The following is a 23,640-nucleotide window of genomic DNA, read 5'->3' as shown; positions in this document are numbered from 1 at the left end:
TAGAGATTAATTCAAGAGGTGTGTCATTTTGTACGGTTATGTCTCTTGAAGAACACAACTTTTCAATCTATGATTGATTCGTTCGTTCAAGTTTGAATATGACGAATAAGGTGAATATGTACCTTATTATTTGACATAAAATGAAACTATCATGTGAAATGTCACAAATGTGATAAGTTGCATGTGTTTGAAGAAGTTGTAATGCTTAGTCCTCTTTATTGTTGAATTTGACTTCAATTATAAAATCAATTAAGTTGGTATATGTTTTGAAAGCATTGCAGGTCTATATGATGGCTTTAATTTAATTTGAATAATCAAATTAAAATAATTGGATTGAAGTAAGTTATATGCAACTTTAATTGAAATAAATTGTGAGTCAACGACCACTACTTTGTAAGTACACAGACTTTTAAGAAGCACTCAATACAAATATTATCTAAGAGAAAAAAAAAAGAATAGAACTATAAAAGAGTTGCTGAATTCTAAGTTCAAGTATAATCCAAGAATGTGGGGGGGGGGGGGTTAAACTTAATGCTTGTGAACTTGAAATAAAAAGTTCAAAACTTGTGGATGTAACATTATTAGAATGCATATATATTCCTAATTGAGGAATTGTGGGGGTAACTCAGTTTAACAGTTATGTTTGCTTATATTTTATAATTACAGAACGATATCTATGAAGGTAGAAAGATAGAAAACCCTTATACTAATTATAAGGATGATATATACTAAGTGTAAAGCTGATGAAATGTGTTGCAAAGCTGATTATGGCGTTTGGTTAGACATGCAAGAACAATTAGAATATATGAAGAATATTCATATAGTTCAAATGCATGGTAATGTTTCAATGATGATATTGAATACCCATGATTCTAAAATCCACTAGTAAAAGTGATTAACTAGTGTAGTGTTGGATAGAAATCCTCCAACCGTGTTTGGAAATTGATAAAGCTAATGAGGCATATCGTTTCATGAGAAGATTTTTTGGTGGCGACAATTTGCATCTATCAAATAAATCGATCGTTGGCTAGCTATATTTGATAAGATACTAAGTCATATGTAATGGTAGCTCTAGATGTATAAGTCATAGACATAATACCATTAAACAGTTGATCTCAATGGTGTAAACTCATGGTACCTTTAAAAGAGATTTACTAAGAGAGATCAAGAAGACTGCATATCGAAGGGAATGTGATTGAAGCCTACTACGTTAGAGTCCTTGTAATGGTAACACTACATTGTTGACTGGAGATCCCAAGATTTTGGTTCAAAGGGATAATTAAGTTATGAGGATTCCACGAAGCACTTAGGAAAATAATTTTCTAACTCATTCCTATGATATTAAAGTGCTTTCTGCAGAGTTGCAAGAGGTTAAGATAATTTTTTAATGATCCCTATATCTTGATTAAGTCAAGTGGAGTAGGGCTGAATACTTTTAATAGGAGGTCACCTATGTGAGTGTGAAGTGTGACCGTTTCAATGAGAATTATTCAAGGCTTAAATTCTCTAAACACTCGTAGAACCAGGAAGGGTTCAGGGCCAAAATGAACCAAGTCATGAGAACTATGAACGGTTTAGGAAAGACATTGTGTGAGTATCGTTGTCTTGGCTTACACTAAAAGCTGAATGGTTCAAGATATCACGTTCACCAATTAGCCTAGTAAGTCCGATGGTATTTCACTAAGGGAGGTTCAAGGCCAGAAGCTACCTTCCCTGATGTAGTGTTTTTTCGCACTCTCTCTACATTGCATCATATCATCGCATTTGCATATGCGTACCCAATTTCCATTCATGTGGGGAATTGTAGGAATTGGTTCAAATAATTAATCAAAAATTGAAAAATGAAAAGGTGTGTAAAAGTGGAAAATGAAAAGGTGTGACTACGTGTCAATTTCGATCAAATATTCGAAATTGATCTGATGGTCAAATTACAAAAGTAAATAGACCATCTTATTCTACTCGTCGAGTAGATCGTCGTGGTATATTTGGAATCTCAAAACCAATTCCGGATGAATGAGAAATTGCGGACCAAATTTGAAAAAAATGAAGTGTTGCAACCTTTCGAAAGGATGTGGGTTTTGGTCGAGTGTTGCAACTTTTTGAAATGATGCATGTTTTGGCCCACACTACTTCATTTGCACCCTTCCTACATCTATAAATAGAACCCTATGGACATAGTTTTGGGTACACCAATTGCATTGAGCATTCATTCTCCTCTTGCAATTCTCTCCTTTATAATTCTATAGCATTTTCATGCATTTCCTTGTAGAGTTCCGTTCGAGTTCGTTGGTCGAAGCCATTTGGAGTGCTCCTATGGTTTGACGTGGTCGTTGTATCTTGGAAGATGATTGTCGAAAAATCGTTAGCACCGATGCGGGACAAATTCATCTTAAGAACCAAGTATTAAACACTTGTCTCGACCAAAAATTTATCACTTGCATCTTTCTTCCTTTATTTTCTGATTTCTCTTAATAATGATTTGATTTCAGAAATTGATTAACATTATTTACATGTTTGTTCTGCGAGGTTTGATTCAAAGAATAACTTGCTTTCGTTCAAGAATCGAAAAAGATGAATTCATATTCGTGTATTCGGATTCGGTAAATATTATTGTTTTGCTTCTCATAATCTAATTTGGTAAGTCGAAATTGCATTTCGATTTCATGCAAATAAATAGTATGCTTTTATGAATATAATACGTACATAATCGGTGTATTCCCCAACACATAATGCCAACGGCTTTGAGAAGAAATTGTAGGAGTAGAACGTGTTACGATATTATTAAGTTATATTTACTAAATTATAGTGTTATTTTTCTCAATGAATTATGTATTAAATTTGAGGTTGCACTTGCACGTTAATGAATGACAAGGGAAGCAACTTCGTCATATGTGAGGGTTATTTTAATGTTTCATTTATTAGTCCCGCACATAAAATATGTAATATTGCTTTATTATCACATGATACGTTCTCCATTGAAAAATCAATCCTACATTATGTTCTACAAAACCTCGTAGACTTTTTGATCAGTGATAAAGTCTCAGTATCTAAATTATAGTTTTTTTTTTTTTTTACTCGAGTCACGAGTAAGTAGTTGAGTTTATTTTTCTACATTTTTAATTGATAATTTTTTATGGTAAATAATCTTTACGCAACGAAATCCCCTACAATGGAACCTAACAATGAGTTTACATAGATTCAAGTAGGGCAAAAAATAAGTTAATCATTGAGCTACATCAAAATAAATTGATGAGTATAGACAACTAGTCGTCGATCACAACTCACTCCACCCTAATTCTTGCCTTGATAGCCTTACCTTCACGAGATTGTTCAAGTAGCTCGTTAGTTTTAGGCAAAAAATTCTCCGAGAACTATTGAAATATCGATCATCTGTGATTCTTACTGAAACTTTGATAACGTCAACAATTGTAGATGACAATTAATTGATGAAGAAATAGTCCATGTATTATTTATCGAGACAAATAAATTATTCCTAACCTAATTTTTTAAATGTATTTCTTGCGTTGTTAGTATTCATAATTTTTTCCTATATATATATATATATCCATGAAATTTTGATTGATAAATTAAATTTAAAAAAATATTATTATTATATTACTAACTGAAAATCCTGTAAATTATCTGTAATTGTTAATTACTAAACTCTTTGAAAGATAATATTGAATATTTTATTTTATTATTTTATTTAAGACATAAATTCTATGTTGAATTAAATTTATTATGCTAGTGTTCTCTTAAAAAAAAATTGTTGTTAATTATTTTTAATTGTATTTTGTTACATATGCACAGTTCGTTTTATTGGTTACATTATGACTTAAACAAAACTTCCACCATCATATAAAATTTTCAATGATATATAAATTATGACGGATTGAAAAATCTAATTAAAAAATTCTATTTTATATTTACTTTAACTTAAAAATTCTGTTAGTAAAACTATTTAGTACATATCATGATAATCTTAATTTTAAAGCATTAGGCAATCATCCCACTTATTTAGAGATTAAATTGGGTCTACTAGCAACTCGATTGACACTCGACTTCAATCATTCTTTAGTTTAAATTTTGATTCAACCCCGCTCAGTTCATAGTTCAAGATTATTTATATTTTAAGATTAAATGCACGAAGATAAATAGACAGTGAATTAGTGACTAAAGATAATCTTATGAGTTAAACCCCACAAAATTGAGTATGTTGATCGTGAGATCGGTTGAAACCTAATGATGTGTTAGAAAAATAGGACAATAAGACATACTAACTCAAATCATTGGACAAAACAAGCCAAGAAGAAAAAAAGAAGGTTAATTCACCATCGTTTGTCATGGGGAAAAAAAAAAAGAAAACGTTAATTCACCATCGTTTGTCATGACGAGAAAAAAGTGGCGTAATAAATCAAACAGAGCTTGAAGTACGTTCCATTGTCCCTGTCCTCTCCTCTCCACTGCTCTATATTTACCATTCTATAAATATACATAAATACACGCGTATATCACTGTAAATTCTATAAAGAATTGGTTTCTGGTATTCGTGAGAAAAACAAGGTTTGGAATTGCCTTCGGATCCGACACCGTCGGACCCACTTTCCCTCCCTCTTTGCTTTGTAATTCATCCTTGTTATTCACGAGAGAGGGACATTTCCGAAGCCTTTTTTCAGGTCCTCCCTCTCTCTCTCTCTCTCTCTCTCTCTCTCTCTCTCTCTCTCTCTCTCTGAACATGCATTTATTGTATGTGTGTTTGTGCAATGTATTTGTGACTATACGCATGAATGATTTCTTTTATCAGATTACATTTTCTCGGTAATTTCTTGTCGTCGGTTGATTTCTGATGTATCAGATTTTAATGGTGATATTAAATTGAATTTTCCCTATTTTTATGCGGAAAGGAATTAGCTTTAGACTATATATTCGATGGTTTCTTTCGAATTGGTTGTCTTCATATTTTTGGGGTATTTTTCTTTATCACATTGCCGGATAATTTATTTATTCCATTTTTTTGTCCCATATGATATATGAATTTGTTTTACATTTTCAATTTATATATCATTTTCGGCCTTTGATTTATACCTTTTTGATAAAGACAACTAGCTTGCTAATTTGATGGGGGACCCAATTTGGATCATTCTTTCTTCTCCAACATTCCGTATCTTTTATTATTGGATTTGGTCTTTGAAGTGAAGATTCCAATGTCATGATCCCCCTTCTTGATTTCTCTTATCAGCATTTTCAGAATATATTTAGAAAAAGGTAAGTAAAAAATTTGCATAAGATATCAATTTCCGCGTCTCATGTTCTATTTTCTAGGCCTCTGTTCGATTTCACCTTTCAATTTTGGTTTTAATGAGATCACATTGATCTGCTTACCTTTGTTTATATTATCAATGCTTTGTTCTGGCAAATGGGATATTGAGTTACTGATTTGTGTGGGAAGCAATTTTACTCGAGATGCTTGAATATGCTTAAGAATTTCATGATTCATAAATGCAGTTTCTTGTTGAAAATCTCAATTATTTGTATTATGCTTTTATGATTGTTTGATTGGAAATAGATGTTAACTTATTAAAATTTGAAAATGAATTGGAACTTGTGGAATGCTAATTTTTAAGCCATTTGAAGTTATATGCCTTAAAGCACACGTCGCTTTGCCATATTATGCATCAGAAAATGTCGGTGAGGCTGACAGGTTGCACGTTGTTGCAGAAATTTAGAAGTCTGACTCATACCAATGGGAGGTTGTGTGTCAACTCCAGCTCTACCAAGAAAACAATCAAAACCACCTAAAGTAAGGAAGAAGCACCATGTCGGTTCGAAAAAGCACCATGGAAAGGTTTTGAATTTGGTTTTACATGGAAATAAAAAAAAGAACAGTGAATCAGGAGGTCGAGTGACAGATTTCGCTGTTAGTGAGTTTGTTCACACAACCACTACCTGTAGAAGATCTGAGGTCTCCAACTCAACATTCCATCTTACTCAGTTGCAGTGGCTCCATAGTGAAATTGATGCTAATGGTAATTGTTATCTTCTTTCTAAAATTGAATCTTCTCTGTGGGAATTACCCGAGTGATTGAGAATTGTAGAATACTTAGCTTGTTTGGTAGAGCTTTTAAGCCAATTAAAATCAAAATTTTGATCGTTATTTCACTATTCCAGCCGTCATTTTTCAATCCTTCTCTCACAAGTGTGACCCACTTTATCTCTAACGGTCAAAAAATCAATTATTAAAATTCCTACCAAACAAGCACTATATAATTGCTCTCCTGGGCAGGAAAACTTGATTCGACTCAAATAAGCGTACACTAACCGTGTTGAATTTCACTTGCGGCTACTGTTTATTACATACTCCTTTGTTTCTTACAAGGGAGAAATGCCATCTCGTGACTTTAAACAAATTTATGCTAATTTTTTTTATTTTTATTTTTGCTCACATGGTCTTAGCTACATTTTTGAGTCATTTGTGTGAGCCAGTGAAGTGTTCATGCGCTTGCAGGAATTTGTCAAGAAGAAGCATGGTTCGATACGGTCAGTATATTAGAGTCTGATTCTGATGATGACTTTAGCAGCGTACATGGAGGTAATAAAACATCAAGCTTCTTCTTCTCTCTCATTTTTTTTTTTTGGGCTAATAACTTTTGGTGCAAATCTGAGATATGACTGTTGTTAGTATAGAGTTGATTCTCTAGTAATTTGAATGGTTGACGATTTAGGTGGTTTGAACATGTTTACGTAGACCTATTAAGTCTTTCATAAGAGCGATGCAATCTCAAGTTGAACAAATCAGAAGAGGAAGAGGAAGAGGTAGACCAAAACTAACGTGGATTGTTGTCAACGTTAGCCTAGTCCAGATATATTGGGTACAAGGCTTAGTTTGTTGTTGCCTGCCTAAAAATGTTTTGAGTTCCTTCGTTATACGTTGAAATATAGATGCATATGGAAGACTTCGTTATATCCAAGTTATTAAAAATAATATGCGATCTCTGTCTTTTTCTTTGATGGATCAATTTGAGTTCTATGGTATATCTGCTATAAGAAGTGAGTTGAATTTTTGATTATTTGCTGCTGAAGCAAATCATTGCATGAAATCCTATCAAGTAGATTGTAAGATTATTGATTATTGTACCAACTTCAACCCCTCAATATAAAGAAAACATTCTATTGTTCGAGTCATCTTACAAGTAAATACTCACGCGTTGCTAATTGGGACATATACTCATTTAGTCACATTATAGATAACACCTTGATGACTGCATTGTGACACTTTTCATCGTTAGATTTCTGGTTAACAGAACTGCTCACAATAACAAAAGTTTGAACCGAGCAGTATTTTTTATTCATTTTGTGCTACTTTTTCTTCTGCAGATTTTTTCCCCAACATTTCGAACGGCCAAGTCCTTCAATATGAAGCTGCATCATGCATTGTGGATGGAAAGTGTAATTTCAAAGAATACCATGAAAAATATCTGAAAATAGATAATTGTAAAACAGACTTGTACTCGAGCAAAGATGGAGTCAAGGAGCCAAATGAACTTCCAGGTTTAGGGAAGGCTGAAGAGTTTGGTACCAAGAGGAAGAACAACTTAAATCGTGCCTATGGAAGCTTTAGTGGCCTAAAAGAGGATAGACGTGATCTTGAGGGGAAAAATCCAGGGAACTTATTGAAGTCTGTCTTACCCCGGTTGGTACCTTCTGTAAGTTTCAACGATAAGGTCATCAATGTATCAAATTCAGGTCCACTAGCTCAGAGAAAGAAATCAACTGTCATTAGGCTTTCTATGAAAAGGAAATCTGTTGAGCGAGATGAAAATGAATTTTGTGAGTATATTCTGGGTTACTTTGTCAAAATTGTGGAATTCCTATACTGTAAGACTGTAATGTTACTCGACATTGAAATAACAATTATGATGCAGGTACTTCAAAAAAGTATCTTTTTCATCCAAGAGCTGGACTTATAATTCCACGTTGTAATGAGGAGAAGCCAACTTCTGGATCTTGGTCTGAGATTGAGCCCTCAACCTTTAAACTGCGTGGAGAAAACTATTTTAAGTATGCTTTTAACACTTATCTGTTGACCATGAAAACTTTTCAATGTATGTGCATACTGCTGTAGTATTGTGAATTGCCTGATAATATAGTATTGCAGAGATAAGAAGAAATTCCCTGCTCCAAATGTAGCTCCTTATACTCCAATTGGTGTTGATTTATTTTTATGCCCAAGAAAGATAAACCACATTTCTCAGCACCTTGAGCTGCCTTCACTGAAAGCAGACAGGAAAATTCCTCCGCTGCTAATTGTTAATATTCAGGTGGTTTTTAAGTAATTTTTAATTTTGGTGGAGATGGTGGCTTATTTCGACACGACGCCTTATCAAATAAAAATTTCTTCATCTTATAATGGCTTATGTGATCCTTTGTATTTGTTTTTCTTGTGATAGTTGCCCACTTATCCGGCTCCCATGTTCCTTGGCGATTCTGACGGGGAAGGCTTGAGCCTTGTACTCTATTTTAAACTTAATGAGAATTATGAGAAAGAAGTGTCTCCTCAGTTTCAGGACAGCATTCAGGTATCAATTTTCTACTTTTAACTTTTTCTTGCTATGATTTCAGTTGGTTATCGATTGATAGAGGAAAGAATGGAAGAAGAGCAATTACATGGGTTATTAACGATTGTTTATGCTGCAGAGACTGATCAATGATGATATGGAAAAGGTTAAAGGATTTGCAAAAGAGTCAATTGTTCCTTTCAGAGAAAGGTTAAAGATTATGGTTGGAGTTGCTAATCCTGAAGATCTTGTCTCCAGTTCTACTGAGAGAAAACTTCTGAATGCTTACAATGAAAAGCCAGTGCTTTCCCGCCCTCAGCACGAATTTTATCAGGTGGGATATCATCTTTGTCGCCCCCAAAAGACTATGTTGGCATGTTTGTTAAGGTGGATTAGATAGTACCGAATTTAGGTTTTTAATAAGAATAAAAGTTAAAATTTTGTATAATGTATAGGTCAGTACAATATTATTTCCTAACATGCACCATGAATAAGTTGTTTTTCTGGTTAATTAACACGCAATTCCTTTTTGTACAGGGCTCAAATTACTTTGAGGTCGATCTTGACATTCATCGCTTCAGCTACATTGCAAGAAAGGGACTTGATGCATTCCGAGATCGTCTAAAAAATGGAATACTGGATCTTGGACTGACAATTCAGGTGTGTAAGAAATAAAAATAAAAAATAAAGAAAATCTTGTCTGTTGTACTATTGGAGTATAGTCTATTGTAATTGAATAATTCTTTGTTTAACAACCAGGCACAAAAGCCCGAAGAACTGCCAGAGAAAGTCCTTGGTTGTGTGAGATTAAATAAGATTGATTTTGTTGATAATGGTCAAATTCCCACGATTGTAAGGAACGACGAGGAATGATAATGACAGAGCGTCGTGGTCTAGGTTTTCTGTCACCTTTCGATGTGTTTTGACGTAAATTCTGAGCAGTCATAGCTTCTACATGTTAGATGAATAATGAGAAATAAGAAGTTACCTTATCCATAATAGTAATATTGTTTCATATTAATCTTGTAACTATGTTAACATCAAAATGTTCAACCTCTGATGTGTATAAAACTCCTTTTGCCTCCTTTGGATGTAATTCTTTCATTGATTCTTGATTTTATCTTATTACGTTAAAAATTTGGAAAATTTGTTTTATGTAATTTTGCCATAATTTCGTGTTTGGATCAGAAAGTCTTGATTGACGATAACTAATAATCATAATTGACCAAAACCTAGATTCCGATAGCATATTTTGGTTCAAGGTAGAGAACTGATTACTAACAATTAGAGAACTTGTAATTGATACTTCTCAGTTTTTGATAAAGAATGATCCAATTATAGTTCAAGAATGATAAGACCAAAGGGCAATGAAGTTAAACGTCCCGAGATCGTCATATATGCCTCAACTCATAATACATGATCAAGCTTTTATGTTTTTCAATCACGTTTGATGATTATTTATCGTGAATTCGTTTGATATATACGTCTTAACTTGGACCTAAAAAAGTAGAGACATGAAAAAGTGACGTTCAAGTCTGTAGTTCCGTAAGACCTCTACATAAATACTTTATCACTTTCAGAAGGACCCATCTTTCAAATTCTACCATAAATCCAATATGCACATGACACTTCGTATTATGAACCAATTAAGTAATGACATCTCGTTGTGAGAAGGCAAAAAAGATTTGAATGATTCAATTTTCAAAGTGTCATGAATTGAATATGAGCTATGCTACAATGATAAAGAGGATTTACAAAATTAGGTTACAAAATCAAATCTATAACAATCATTTCAAAAATAGATTTTTAAATAATTTGAAATCAAGGGTCCAGATTTTGCCAACGCACTTTGACACTCCACTTTTGTACACCAACTTTGTAGGAGGAGAATTATTCATTGAATATACATATCACGGGACCACACGAGGATTTTACTCTTTAGGGATAGAAGTGGCAATAAGAAAAATGAGTGGGGGTAAAATCAGGAACTTGATTTAGGGCTTCCCTAGCAGTGCTTAATATATAAATTTGCAGGAGCAAACAGAAACACAACACCGCCTAAGGCCGAGCGCTTCCCTCGCGAAAGAAGAGGTGGCGTGGTATTCCACGAGAGAGGTTTTTATAAATCGTGGCGCACGTTAGTGCGATGGGCGTACATTAATTCAATTGGGGACTCCATGGCCGCTGTGCTGCTTCAGTTTGCAGCCACAGCGAGGGGATTGCCCTATATTTTCGCAATTTTCCTTTTTATTTATTTATTATAATTATAATTATTATTAATTTTTTCTGTTCTTGTTTTACAAGATTCGTCTTGCTGGAAAAACTATTGGTTTATTTATTTCCTTTTTTTTGTAATTGTATATATTTTTTAGGTTTATCTTTTCTTCTATCCCCAAATAATCATTCCGTAGCTTTTCACTTTGATATAGAATTTTCAATTACGATGAAGGATGAATATAAATTTATTAATCATATCGCGAGATGATTCACTGCATATAATGATTTTGTACTTCAGGATTAAGAAGATATCAGTTGTAGCGTAAAATAGAGATTTAGAATTTCAAAATGGCCGGAAACCTCCCCATGGTCAGATGCGATAGAGATGTAAGTTGCATTTTTTAGTAGTAATGAAAATCTTTTTATTTTCTTTACTTTTTTTAAGAGGCAAAAGGTGAGTTTAGATCTCTGAGGATTTAGATATATGGGAATGTAAATGAGGATGTTGAAAATATTAATATATACTCAATTTTAAAGGAGATGCTCTTATACCCATTATCTATCTTTACATTGGATAAACTATACATGGGAAGGGTGAAAGAAAGCAACCGACACGGATCATTGACTATAGGAATGTGAGAAGTTGCTTCCTCAAAATGTTCATCAGAATCAAAATAAAACAGAGTTTACAATAAAACTTAAAATAATATCATTTTCTTAGCAACTCTAAAAGTTCACATTCCTTCAAAATAAAAAACGAAAAAATAATATGAACGTACAGCAGAGAGTGCAATGGAAAAGTTGGGCGAATGTGAAAATAAATGAGGAAAGACTTATCGGGCAGAAGCATCTCTAGTAACAATTAGAGAAGAAAGAGAAGGCTAATCTTTACATTATGTTGCTGTCATCGGGTCAATCTTTCGGCCAAAATATTTCAAAATGATTCCCGTATTGATAGGAATTGACAATGTACCTACCATTTCTTGCGCGATTCTGATTTTCTCGTACCAAGCCTTTTACGTAGTAATTTGAACGAATCTGTGTCTGGTTTTCGTATAGTTCATTGGTACAACTTTTAACAGTGGGATGAAAAGATCATAGTCCGTGCAGCACTGTGCAATCCGAGGTTGTGCAGGATCGTGCATTCCTGGTAGTGTTTAATACAAGTCTGCGGAAAAACAATCGTTTTATTCATTTTTATAACTGATTTTGTCACTTTGCCAAAAGAAAATTAACAAATGCAGTGATCCGAGTTGGCAACAGATGATTTGATGAAATTGTATTTAAAATAGCCATGGAAAGTCATGTGACTTTATGTCAAAGATTATATTAAGACATGTGGATATCAGACAATTGTGCCAAACATGCTGTTAGTTTCTTTATTACCTCGAGAAAAGCGGGACCTACGAACATCATGACGAGGTTGGCCATTCATACTTGCCTCCGCTCTTTGAGACGGATATAACAGTGGCCCTGAGAATCCACCCCTCCCTTTCAACTTATTTTGATGCTGTTGAAAAATTCAGAGAGATACTGAATTCAGCATCAATATTAAAATCTCATGAATCTTGACGTGGTATCTAACCACATCGAAGAAAATGTGGCTTACCATTGATAATTCTTGAGGTTCGTATGCATCGGGTGGATCAAAAGAATCCTGTTGATGGAGCAGGATTTCTTGTTGTTTGAACGTCACATGTTTGGCGTTCTCAGCAGGTCGTCGAGTGTCAGATTGGACCTTGCTGGGAACATCGTCGAACTCTTGGACTACAGCGTCCAAAGTATCTTGTGGATGCATTACTCTGGATAGGTCTAATGTACCTAAATTTGTACCCAAATTGTGACTTCTTGAAGTACGATAACCTAATCTTGTCATTCCGGCTTCCTGTTTTCGCTTTTTTGCCCATGCAAAGCCGCTAGACGCTGTGATTTGCACGGGGACTGTTTTAACGCTATCTGCTTGAGATTCCTCTGTCATTTGAGAAGCTTCTGACACTGTATCATAATATTCCTTGGCTGACATCCGAGACACAGTAGCTCGTCCTCCCTTGTACAGATGGGAACCTCCTCCATGGTGTCTTCGACCAACTTGAATATTTGCCTCTACGACCTTTATAGAAACAAGCCAGAATGGTCAGTGAGAATGAGAAAATATGTACTCTGCTTGGAGGGAAAAATGATATACGAGTATATATAGAGTGGGAGGGAGAGAGAACCTCAGATGGAATTACTGTGCCAAAACTAGTTGGATCTTGATGAGTTTTACGCACTCTTCTTGGATATTTCATAGACACGGCAGTGACCTTCCTCCTGAAAATTCAATTCAGATGGTATCAATGTGCCGGAATTAGTTGGTTCTAACACATTGCTAGCAATTTTGGAAATACTGATAAACTCAATCAAATTGGTATCTTTCTGGAAAGAATATATGAAAGAAAGGAAGAACTAGACACTTCACCTTCGCACTTCTTCACGGAATTTAGCATCAATCTCTTTGTTTGGTGGATATTTTGGCAAGCTCGATGGATCACATGCGTAAGGCTTGGGATGGAAATACTGAAAAAAAAAAAGAAAGGAAAAGTTCAGACAAAGACCGATTCAATATGAACATTCTATATAAGCAAAAAGCCCGATTTAATCAAGTTTTTAACGGACTAGACAAAAGTTGAATTGATGAGATCTGAATAGAAATCCCAGGTCAATCAAATATTTCCATCGTCTTTTACCTCAGATTCAAGAGCAGAAGAAGCAGTACCACGACTGTAAGGTTCAATGGAAAGAAATTTTTCTATGAGGTTTACTGCACTTTTCGGGAATTCCTTGCATCTTTCTCGAAGTGTACTTTCATAAGGTTGCTGGGGTTTAAACATGGTGGCAAGAGGAAGTTTTGATCTTTTCCAATAATCATCAGGTGGAGAACCACAAAGTTTGAAGATTTTGTGCAATTGTTCAACCTACATAGACAAGGAGAAAATGAATTTTAACTGAGAGTTGAGATTTGGGAAGTACATGGGCAACGATCATTAAATCCATAATATCTATGCAAAATCTCGACATTCAGTGAAAGAAAATCCAATTAAATTATTCATATAAGAGAAAAATACGACACCACGTTTATAGATTTTGAAAAATGTTCTAACCTCTGTTCTGCCTTTGAGAAGAGGCCTTCCAATAAAAAGCTCAGCAAAAACACAACCAACACTCCATACATCCACTGATTCCCCATAATTTGTTGACCCTAACAGGAGTTCAGGGGGGCGATACCACAAAGTCACCACACGACTGGTCAACGGTTGCTTATTCTTTGCTCTCATAAAATTTGCTAGCCCAAAATCTGCTATTTTCAAACATCCTTCATTGTTTACTAAAATATTTGATGCTTTAATATCCCTGTGCATTATACCTCGCAAGTGACAATGCTCTAATCCGCACAGTAGTTGCCGCATATAGCACTTGATCTACTTTCATAAGAAAAAATGAATTCAGAAAATAGCATCATGAACCACGAGAAAAATTGAAAAACTATGACGCTTACTATTCTGAAAAACCACAAATAAAGAAAAGAAAAGAAACATAGATACAAACCTGTGAATCACTGAATTTGATATCAGGACATGATAACAGCCCAGAGAGGTCGTGTTCCATGTATTCGAAAACAAGATATATGTTACATGATAATCGAGAAGTGATTATGCCTTCCAGCTTCATGATATTTGGATGGTCAAGTTTGCGTAGAATCGTTATTTCTCTTGCCATAAATCTTACGCTTTCTGGTTGAAAATTGTCAAACCGTACCTTCTTCAGGGCAACCATCTTACCAGTTTTCACATCCCGTGCACGGTAAACATTGCTGTAAGTGCCTTGTCCAATCTACATATGTTGAAGACATAGAAATTAATTTATGAGACAATGAATACTACAGAGAGCCACACCTAGTGGTTTCATCAATCAGCTCAAAACTCAGTATAAACAGAAAGCTCTCGTGGTATGTTTGGTTGGAAGGATTTCATGGCATTCGACACTACTAAGGAAGAAAAGGACGCTAATAGTAGTGCATACAACCACTCGTGGTACTATTTGACCATACTTATTCTCTCATTCTAATGTCATCAAAACTGAACATTGTCATCATAAAGTCACCAGATGAAAATCAACCCTGCCAAGGAATACTCGAGTTAGTTCTACGTCTTCAGTTACAGACCTCAATGCTGTATCTTCCCTGACACTTCTATTATTTCAAAAAAGTTTGTAGCAAAAAGGTAACGCCCGCAAGTTCACTGAGAATCCTGATCAAAACCATACTGAGATCATGACTCTCAAAGGAACCCATACACGTTTGTACCAATTCACAGTTGGCAAAAGAATCAAGCAAAGGTTAAAACTATGATTATTTTTAAATATGCCAGCGAGAACTTGTACTCAAATTGAAACTTTGAGCCAATCGATGCATATTAATTTAGATATATCGCAATGCACTAGCAACAAGAATTAAAATGATGTAAATGACCTTGTCTAATTTCTCGAATGCATCTGATCTGAGAGGTAGCCATCCCTCAATGGCTTCCCCAGCCACGGCAGAGAGCCAAGGCGGCCACCCAGCCGATACATGCTCGCTTTCTGTCAACCTCCCAAATTTAAAGCTGAAAACAGCCTTCTTCTGGGAGGCCCCTCTCTTTAAAGCCCTCAAGTTCCCGGAATATTCCACATCACTGCGCCTTTTCTTCACAGATTCCCCCTCCTTCTCTTCCTCAGGTTCCTCCTTAATCTTCTCCAAAGGCAGCCCGAATGCACGCAATGAAGATAACGTAGGAAGACGGTGGCCCGAACCATTTCTTCGGCCCGCTGCAGTTGAGGCAGAGGAGGAGGCATCGAGTTTAGATGATTCTATTGTAGCGTTCTTGGAGCTAACGCAACCCATGACCCCCAATACCCATCAAATGTCTCCTATACCGTAAGGATTCGGATACGACCCAGATGGGAAATGGGTCACAGACTGGACGAGGGTTGGGATCAATAATGTGAAAAACCCCTACATTAACACCACTAACGTTGTTTTGAAAGAAAATTTACCCAGCAGAAATGAGAATGTTCCTCAAGAACAGAACTTTTTGGGGGTGGCAAAAGAGAAAGAGAGAGAAATGAGACATTTGAGTATTTCTTGTTGCGAGATATACGGAAATCACAGGAATTTCAAGGGGGTAAACATTTCCATTTTCGTGGGGTCCGTCCACTGCTTATTTCTTTCTCTCTTCAATAACAAAGGTGGGATGTGACCGTTGGAACTTCAATTTCAATTTCCGCTGGTTTTGTGGGGCTTTTTTGGTGTTTGCATTACAAATTATTGACCAACTGCCGTTACTGCCCCAACTGCTAGTCCAAACTTCGTATTGAAGTTTTTTATAACCCAAATTTTCTATTTTTTTTCCAGCCTAAAAAGGCAAAAAGTGCCACGCGCGCACGTGCGCGCGTGCGCACACGCACACGCACACACATATATCAGAGCCAATTAAACTCTAACAAGCAACTCAATTTGATTAAGACTCAAACAAATAGGCACACGAATTTTAAGATTGATCTATTCAAAGGAGTCATCATCTTTGAAGGCATGTTCGAATGAGAAAACAAGTAATCTACGAAGACAGGGATGATGACGACGACTAAGCCATTGACATTATTAGGACAATTTGCTATGATCCCAAGAAGTTAATTGATGATGCAGATGACATAAATGTGGGGGCAACTTACTCAGATACTCATAAGAAAGATACTCGAGGAGGGCGCCAAGATTGCTACATAAAAAAATCGTGGAACAAGAAAAGAGGAGACAAAGAAATGCAAGATGTATTGAGTATTATAATTGTTGTACCCATGTAGTATATTTTGTTATGATAAAATAATCATTTATAATAAATAAATTGTGTTTTTATTTATTTATTGCATTATTTTTTATTGAGCATTCAAATTAAATTATCTATAATCATTTGAGATAATATAAGTTGGGTATTTACGTTAAAAAGTATAGTGCGACACAATTTATATTTTGATCATAAATAATTTGTTCACAACCACTGTATAAGGGTTGACACCTTGTACTGGAAGATTGTAGTGTTGACCGATTCACTATTTAGGTTTGTGATTTGTTCTTATCACAGAAATAGTTAAGAGTGACACTAGTACACTGAGAATGTATTAAACGAACTGCGTGTCGAATTTAATTTTATAGCAAGATCGTGCGAAGAATTAAATTTTACTAAATCGTTGTATATTTCATCTAAATCTCTTGATAAAATCATGTATATTTTTTGTGTTGAGTAATCAATGGGTGAGATCAATTTGATTGGTCAAACATCTCGATGAGTTAGGAATTTGAGAAAGAGAGGAGTAGACAACATGAATTCATGTCCGAAACTGTCACCCTGAAAAATGGGTAGAGTAACTACTTAAATATTTTCTGTTAAATGATTAAAATTTGAGCTTAGTGTTTAGCGATGACTAAATTTTGACATCTGTGATTAGTTCACAAGACCATTGAAGAAAATGAAATTTAAGTTAGTGAAAATAATTAGAGGAGGCAAAACAGTCATTTATGCTTGTTCCTAATTATCGGATCTCAGACGGTGATAAAAATACATATATGATAGGTCAGAGGAAAGTATTACAAATTTATTGACTTATGTAATCTTACATATTCCGAGAGTTTAGTCTTTTACCTTAAGTAGAAAAAGTGAAGACTAATGATTAGATTGTGTGATCTAGAGTTGATTAGATATGATCTAATAATTGGAGTTTGGATAATATATGTCCGATTAGGTCCCTATGCTAGCTTCATGAAGTACTGAAACTTAATTACGGTCTTATAATAGTTCCGAGCTTAATTATAATTATTACGAAATTTTATACTTAGTTGTAATTACTATGAAAGCTGTAAACTTAATTATAATTGTAATTGAAATTATAGGACTACACATGTAATTAAATGTAAACTAATTAGATTTGGATTTTAATTAAAACTTCTATTTGAATGTGGAATTATTATTATATAAGGATTGTAACTCTTCTATCTTTATAAATATAGATTCGATAGATTCTAGACATTCTATGGAATTGTACAACATTCATAATATATAATTTCATGGTATTCAAATTTTGGAGAGAAAATTATTTTTCTTGATTTTTTCAATTGTCCAATTCAAGAAATAGTTTTTTGATTTAATTAAAAGAAAGTACCCACCAACGGGTATAGATTTGACTTTGGACAATATCATAGAAGACTTGAAAGTTTGAAGTATCAAGTTCTTGAAATTAAAAGGCTGAAAGTTTGTGATTTAAAAGGCTGGAAGCTCGTGATTCATAATTTATTCAAGAATTGATAATCGAGTTTTGGTAAAATTTCGAATTCTTTATTTTTGATATAACATACAAATGAACATTTAGATGATCTTGTTTATTAAATTAAAGAAACTTTTAACTTTTGGATAATTCTGTTTCCGCATTCCAACAATAATATTCTTGTTTCCTTTTAGTACTTGGCAACATTGTGCTTGCTTAGTTTAGCTTACTGATGTAATTTTAATTGACAATTTTTTTAAAGAAATATAGACATGACTTTGTTTCGTTAACATCAATTTTGAGTCCAGCTACATAATTCTATTGTCAATATGAAGACTGCTTAAAGTAAATATTTAAGTTTTTTGCCAATTTTATAAATAAAGAATCACTAGAATTTATCTGTTCCAATTCAAATTGTCCATCAGAAAATGTTCACAAATTGTAAAGAATAATCGGAATTTAATCAGTTTCGATTCAAATTGACCATTAGACAATGTTTGATCTGTTCTCCGTTCTATCCTCCCCAAACATGCTATCAAGCTCACGTAGAAAATTCGCAAAGAACATCTGCCTGTCGGGATTGCATGATTATGCTTGCCCTCGCATGTCGTTATAACTGATTTGAAGTTGGTTGAAGACCTCTCAACGTCTTTAGGGACGTTGCTTTCAGCATGTGTACCTTTGTAATAACTTTTATAGAGAGAATTCAAATGCAATATTGATTATCTTCACCAAAGAAGTACAAGGAGAGCTTATAATCTATTAGTCTAAATTACAAACTAATAGATATCGAAAAGTTAAGATGAGTTGGTAGATTGCAAATTCTTTTAATTAGTCTTGGCAATAGCATGGATCATTATGATGGTTAGTATAAAATCAAACTGGTCTCACTTTTCTAAAATCAACTTATCGTTACATCACGTCATAAATGTCAATTTTATGCCTAAATGGAGAGAATTTGTTCACAAGTAGGGAGAGAAAACACTCATGAATTTTCTCATTGATTTTGTAAGCACATACAATCATTTATATACAATTCTATATGTACAATAATTGCCAGATGTGTAGATGACAGCTCATCAGCTCTAACAACCTTCAACTAACTTAACTAACTTTTGGCTAAGTACATAAATACCTTCAATGCTACATGACTCGCAAGGCTCCCCCTCAAGACAGCTGGTGAATGTTCAAGACACCCATCTTGCTAAACAACATTCGAAACCTGGTTCCTCCTAAAGCCTTTGTCAACAAGTTTGTCAGTTAGTTTGTTGTGGATAAATGCATGGGTTTTATGCCGCCTGATTGCACCTACTCCCTCACCAAGTGACAATCCAGTTCTATGTATTTTGCCCTTTCGTGGAAGACGGGGTTGCTTGCTATGTTTATTGCCTCTTGAATATCACCGAATAAAAGGGCAACCTTAGGATGATCTATCCCAAATTTGTTAACACCTTTTTTAGCAAAATTACTTCACAAACAACTGCAGCCATGGCCCTGTACTCCGCTTCAGTTGATGACGTGGAGGTGGCATGCTGTTTCTTTAAGTGCCAAGATTGATATGACCCAGGAGTTGAGCCCGACGAAGGCAAGTGCGAGATGAGACCTGTTGATAATTGATGACGGACCGATGATGCAATCAAGGGCAAAGCAAGTGAAACAAGCGATGAGATTACTCGTTCAAGAAACCATTGATGGAACCATGTTCGGGACTTAAAATGGAGCAACTTTCATGTTCGGGTCGAAGGTCGAATCAACTTGGATCAATTTAATAACGAAGGCCGAAACCGGAGAGAAGTTCCAAGCCTGTGCGGTCGCATAGGCCAAAGTGGCTAGCGATCGCATGGAAGCTTGCCGAAACTCAAAGGAGGCAACTTGCTTGAACTATGCGACCGCATAGAAATGAGTGTCGCGGTCTTATAGGCCAAATTTTTGGCGAATTTTCTATTTTTGGTATTTTTCCATAGTTTGTTAGTTTTTGATTCTTTTCCATATTTTGGAGATTATGCTCGACTTTTACACAATTTTTACCTAATTTTTAGGTTTAGTATAAATAGGAATTTTCATTCAATTGTAAAAAAACTTTTGACATATTTGATATTGAATTAAAGTGAGGCGTATTGTCTTCTCTTCATCGTTCTTCATTGAACAATTTCGAACTTATCAAGTATTAACTTGTGGCGATCAAACAACCGGATTCAATTCTTGGATTGCGTGATCAAGGGGTCTTTCAAATATCGTTCTTGTTGGGTTTTTTTGGTTCGACTTTCTTTTGGATTAATCCTAAACTCTTGGATTAATTTGGCTTTCTTGGGTTCGTCAATCTCGTTGTGGGTTTCGTAGTCAACGTTGCTACGGGGTTCGCATCAATTGGTATCAGAGCTAGGCTCCAAATTAATAAAAGGTTATATCTTTTCGTTACTTGTTAAGCCTTTTCTTGTTTTTCTTCATTTTTTCCAATTTCTATTATCGTTCCTCGTGCCATTAAGTCTTTCTATTTCTTCTTCGCCATTCTTGTGTTCTTCGTCATTTGAATCATTCTTGTGTCGTTAAATTATTGTCAATTTCAATTCATTGAGTTGTTGGTAGTTAATTGTATTTCCTTACAAAAGGTCAAAAAAAAGTAAAAAAAAAAAGGTAAAAAAAAGTACTGTTCATCCGTACAGTACATAAAAAAATTTGATATTATTATTTCTTTTTTTTTTTACTACCAACACAAAAATAACTCTCGAATTGTGTGGTTTGGACTATTCCATTGTGTTAATTCTTCACTTTACTATTGAGTCTATTCATATATTCTTGTCAAAACAATCATCTATTCCACCTAATTCAATTCCTTGAGTCTCGTGGTTCTTGGTTATTATTCGGTTTGTTGAATTCCCGGTAAAACACTTGATTTAGTCCACTTGGTTCTTTGAAGTGCTTGGAGGGAGACTTTGAGTGGTAAGAGGCTGAGTGGTGAGTTTAATAGAGGGAAAAAGCCATATTGAGTGTTTTCGAGTGATATATTTGTGAGGTATATAAATTTGTGTGACATGATGTCGGAAAGAGAAGGTTCCAACTCAAACCGAAACGGTAATGACAACAATACTTCAGAGGACATGATACGAAGGTTTGAATGGGTACTTGGTGATGTTAGAGAGAAGGTGGATAGACAAGGGGAATGGATGGTTCAAATAGGTACCACAATTGCTAATCTTAATCGGGGGCAAGTGGAGATGTCTAATGCTAGGAGGTCGGGTAGGCGTGAATCTAGGAGAGGAAGGCGGGATGAGTATCGTAGTGATGAGGATTATTTTAATAAAAATGACATTGATATGGGTCAAGCGAGGCATAGGGGCGATAGGATGGAAAAATGGGGTAGAAATAACTTGAGAGATGAAGTAGATGAAAATTTGGGGAGTATTAAAATGACTATTCCGCAATTTAAGGGGAGAAGCGATCCGGAAGCATATTTAGAGTGGGAAAGGAAGGTTGAGATGATTTTTGAGTGCTATAATTATTCGAAGGAGAAAAAGGTAAAATTGGCGGTGCTTGAATTTGTGGATTACGCGATATCTTGGTGGGATCAAGTACTTACATCATGGCGTAGGGGTCGGGAAAGGCCAATTAGCACTTGGGATGAGTTGAAGACTTTGATGAGGAGGATTTTTGTTCCGAGTCCCTATTATAGGGACATCTATAAAAAATTGCAAGGTTTTTATCAAGGGAAAGGCGTAGAGGATTATCACCAGGAGATGAAAATTCTTATGATTCGGGCTAATGTGGAGAAAGATCGGGAAGCTACCATGGCACAGTTCTTGAATGGGTTAAATCGGGATATTGCAAACGTTGTAGAGTTGCAACACTATGTGGAAATCGAGGACATGTTACATGTGGCAATGAAGGTCGAGAGGCAATTGAAAAGGAAGGGGCCGTCTAGGCAATCGTTGGGTACTTCGAATTCTAATTCAACATGGAAATCGAAGTAGGATGACAACAACAAAAACGGGGCTGCATCTAGAGGTAAAAGTGATTGGCAAAAGGGTAAGGATGAAAACGCTAGCAAACTAATATCAAAATCGGAGGTACAGCCGTCGCACAATGGGGACATCAAATGTTTTAGGTGTTTGGGAACGGGGCATATTGCTTCTCAATGCCCAAACAAACAGACGATGGTGTTGCGGGATAATGGGGAGATAGTGAGCGAAAGTGATGGCGAGTTTGATGACATACCAGCGCTGGAAGATGTTAGTGAAGAAGAAAAAGTTGAAGAGTCAGTTGGGGATCTACTAGTCATGAGACGAGCTCTTACTACTCACGTCAAAACAGATGACTTGGAGTTGCAATGGGAGAACATTTTCCACACTCGATGCCATGTCAACAATACGGTATGTAGTGTTATAATTGATGGTGGTAGTTGCACTAATGTAGCTAGCATAACTCTTTAGAAAAGTTGGGTTTAACATTGTTGAGACACCCGAGACCTTATAAATTGCAATGGTTAAATGAGAGTGGCGAGGTGAGGGTGAATCGAAGAGTGTTAATTAATTTGTCAATTGGGAGTTATAAGGATGAGTTAGTGTGTGATGTGGTGCCAATGCAAGCGGGACATATTTTATTGGAGCAACCATGACAATACGATAGGAAGGCTATGCATGATGGGTACAAAAATCGATATAGTTTCATTAAGGATTGAAGGACCATTACTCTTGTACCATTAACAATGGCGCAAGTCTATGAGGACCAATTAAAATTGAGAAGTGAGGAAGAGAGGAGAGCCAAGGAGTTAGAAAAAATGAGAGAAAGTGTTGAGAAAAAGAGAGAAAATGTTGAGATAGCCACTAGAGAGAAAAAGAGAGAGCAATCACAAGAGAGAAAAGAAAGAGAGTGTTCCAAAAGAAGAGAGAAAACACAAGTGAATTTCTTTGCAAAAGAGAGTGATTTGAGGAGGGCGGTAGTTGAGAGAAAAGAAATGATCTTGTTCGTGTATAACGAACCACTCCTCAATTTTGAGGAAACTAACCCACCCCTCTCTAGTTTGGCTACGTCTTTGTTGCAGGAATTCAACGATGTATTTCCGGAGGATGCACCAAGTGGATTACCGCCTATTCGAGGCATTGAACATCAAATTGACTTTATACCCGGAGATGTCATTCCAAATCGACCAACTTATCGAAGTAATCCCGAGGAGACTAAGGAACTTCAAAGACAAGTTGAGGAGTTAATGAGCAAATGATACATGAGGAAAAACATGAGTCCTTGTGCAGTACCGATTTTGCTTGTGCCAAAAAAGGATGGAACATGGCGAATGTGCATGGATTGTAGGGCTATCAATAACATAACGGTAAAGTATCGTCACCCTATACCTAGGTTAGATGACATGCTTGATGAATTATATGGTGCTTGCATATTTTCTAAAATTGATTTAAAAAGCAGGTATCATCAAAGTCGTATGCGGGAGGGTGATGAATGGAAAACGGCTTTTGAAACTAAATATGATTTATATGAATGGTTGGTTATGCCGTTTGGACTCACAAATGCACCTAGCACATTTATGCGG

General features: G+C 35.4%; 3 protein-coding genes across 5 annotated transcripts; 1 reads left to right on the top strand and 2 right to left on the bottom strand.

The window, feature by feature from the left end:
* The first annotated feature begins 4,376 nt into the window (after positions 1-4,376).
* On the top strand, positions 4,377-9,670 carry LOC111400877. 3 transcript variants are annotated; one of them, XM_023028322.1, is made up of 10 exons: positions 4,377-4,676; positions 5,720-6,026; positions 6,506-6,589; positions 7,375-7,827; positions 7,923-8,058; positions 8,156-8,318; positions 8,448-8,576; positions 8,695-8,889; positions 9,093-9,215; positions 9,315-9,670. In XM_023028322.1, exons 2-10 carry the CDS (start codon positions 5,744-5,746, stop codon positions 9,426-9,428), a joined length of 1,680 nt encoding a protein of 559 aa, XP_022884090.1. In that variant the 5' UTR covers positions 4,377-4,676; positions 5,720-5,743; the 3' UTR covers positions 9,429-9,670. The 3 variants fall into 3 exon arrangements, with proteins under 3 accessions (XP_022884090.1, XP_022884091.1, XP_022884089.1); XM_023028323.1 differs by lacking the exon at positions 4,377-4,676 and adding an exon at positions 4,723-4,818 and having other exon boundaries at positions 5,719-6,026; XM_023028321.1 differs by lacking the exon at positions 4,377-4,676 and adding an exon at positions 4,723-5,265 and having other exon boundaries at positions 5,719-6,026.
* A 1,725-nt stretch (positions 9,671-11,395) lies between these two features.
* On the bottom strand, positions 11,396-13,325 carry LOC111400889 (protein IMPAIRED IN BABA-INDUCED STERILITY 1-like). Its single transcript, XM_023028339.1, has 5 exons — positions 13,231-13,325; positions 12,989-13,082; positions 12,382-12,882; positions 12,159-12,282; positions 11,396-11,940 (listed from the first exon to the last, which is right to left on the bottom strand). Exons 2-5 carry the CDS (start codon positions 13,058-13,060, stop codon positions 11,930-11,932), a joined length of 708 nt encoding a protein of 235 aa, XP_022884107.1. The 5' UTR covers positions 13,061-13,082; positions 13,231-13,325; the 3' UTR covers positions 11,396-11,929.
* LOC111400890 (protein IMPAIRED IN BABA-INDUCED STERILITY 1-like) lies at positions 13,227-15,971 on the bottom strand. Its single transcript, XM_023028341.1, has 5 exons — positions 15,280-15,971; positions 14,358-14,642; positions 13,913-14,230; positions 13,499-13,726; positions 13,227-13,328 (listed from the first exon to the last, which is right to left on the bottom strand). Exons 1-5 carry the CDS (start codon positions 15,688-15,690, stop codon positions 13,227-13,229), a joined length of 1,344 nt encoding a protein of 447 aa, XP_022884109.1. The 5' UTR covers positions 15,691-15,971.
* Positions 15,972-23,640: the final 7,669 nt, after the last annotated feature.

This window comes from Olea europaea, chromosome 10 (assembly GCF_002742605.1).
Source record: "Olea europaea var. sylvestris chromosome 10, O_europaea_v1, whole genome shotgun sequence".
Taxonomy (NCBI): Eukaryota; Viridiplantae; Streptophyta; class Magnoliopsida; order Lamiales; family Oleaceae; genus Olea; species Olea europaea.
Note: the sequence above shows the minus strand (reverse complement) of the source record. Positions and strands in the feature narration are given on the sequence as shown.

Bases quoted from the DNA above. Each gene is read 5' to 3' on its own strand.
- LOC111400877 (XM_023028322.1), top strand. From the start codon at position 5,744: ATGGGAGGTTGTGTGTCAACTCCAGCTCTACCAAGAAAACAATCAAAA. The intron at 8,059-8,155 runs GTATGCTTTTAA...ATAGTATTGCAG, and splicing joins CGTGGAGAAAACTATTTTAA to AGATAAGAAGAAATTCCCTG. The intron at 9,216-9,314 runs GTGTGTAAGAAA...TTTAACAACCAG, and splicing joins ATCTTGGACTGACAATTCAG to GCACAAAAGCCCGAAGAACT.
- LOC111400889 (XM_023028339.1), bottom strand. From the start codon at position 13,060: ATGAAATATCCAAGAAGAGTGCGTAAAACTCATCAAGATCCAACTAGT. The intron at 12,883-12,988 runs GTTCTCTCTCCC...GTTTCTATAAAG, and splicing joins GCACAGTAATTCCATCTGAG to GTCGTAGAGGCAAATATTCA. The intron at 12,283-12,381 runs GTAAGCCACATT...ATTTTTCAACAG, and splicing joins AACCTCAAGAATTATCAATG to CATCAAAATAAGTTGAAAGG.
- LOC111400890 (XM_023028341.1), bottom strand. From the start codon at position 15,690: ATGGGTTGCGTTAGCTCCAAGAACGCTACAATAGAATCATCTAAACTC. The intron at 14,643-15,279 runs GTCATTTACATC...CAACATATGTAG, and splicing joins CATTCGAGAAATTAGACAAG to ATTGGACAAGGCACTTACAG. The intron at 13,727-13,912 runs GTTAGAACATTT...TTGTCTATGTAG, and splicing joins TTCTCAAAGGCAGAACAGAG to GTTGAACAATTGCACAAAAT.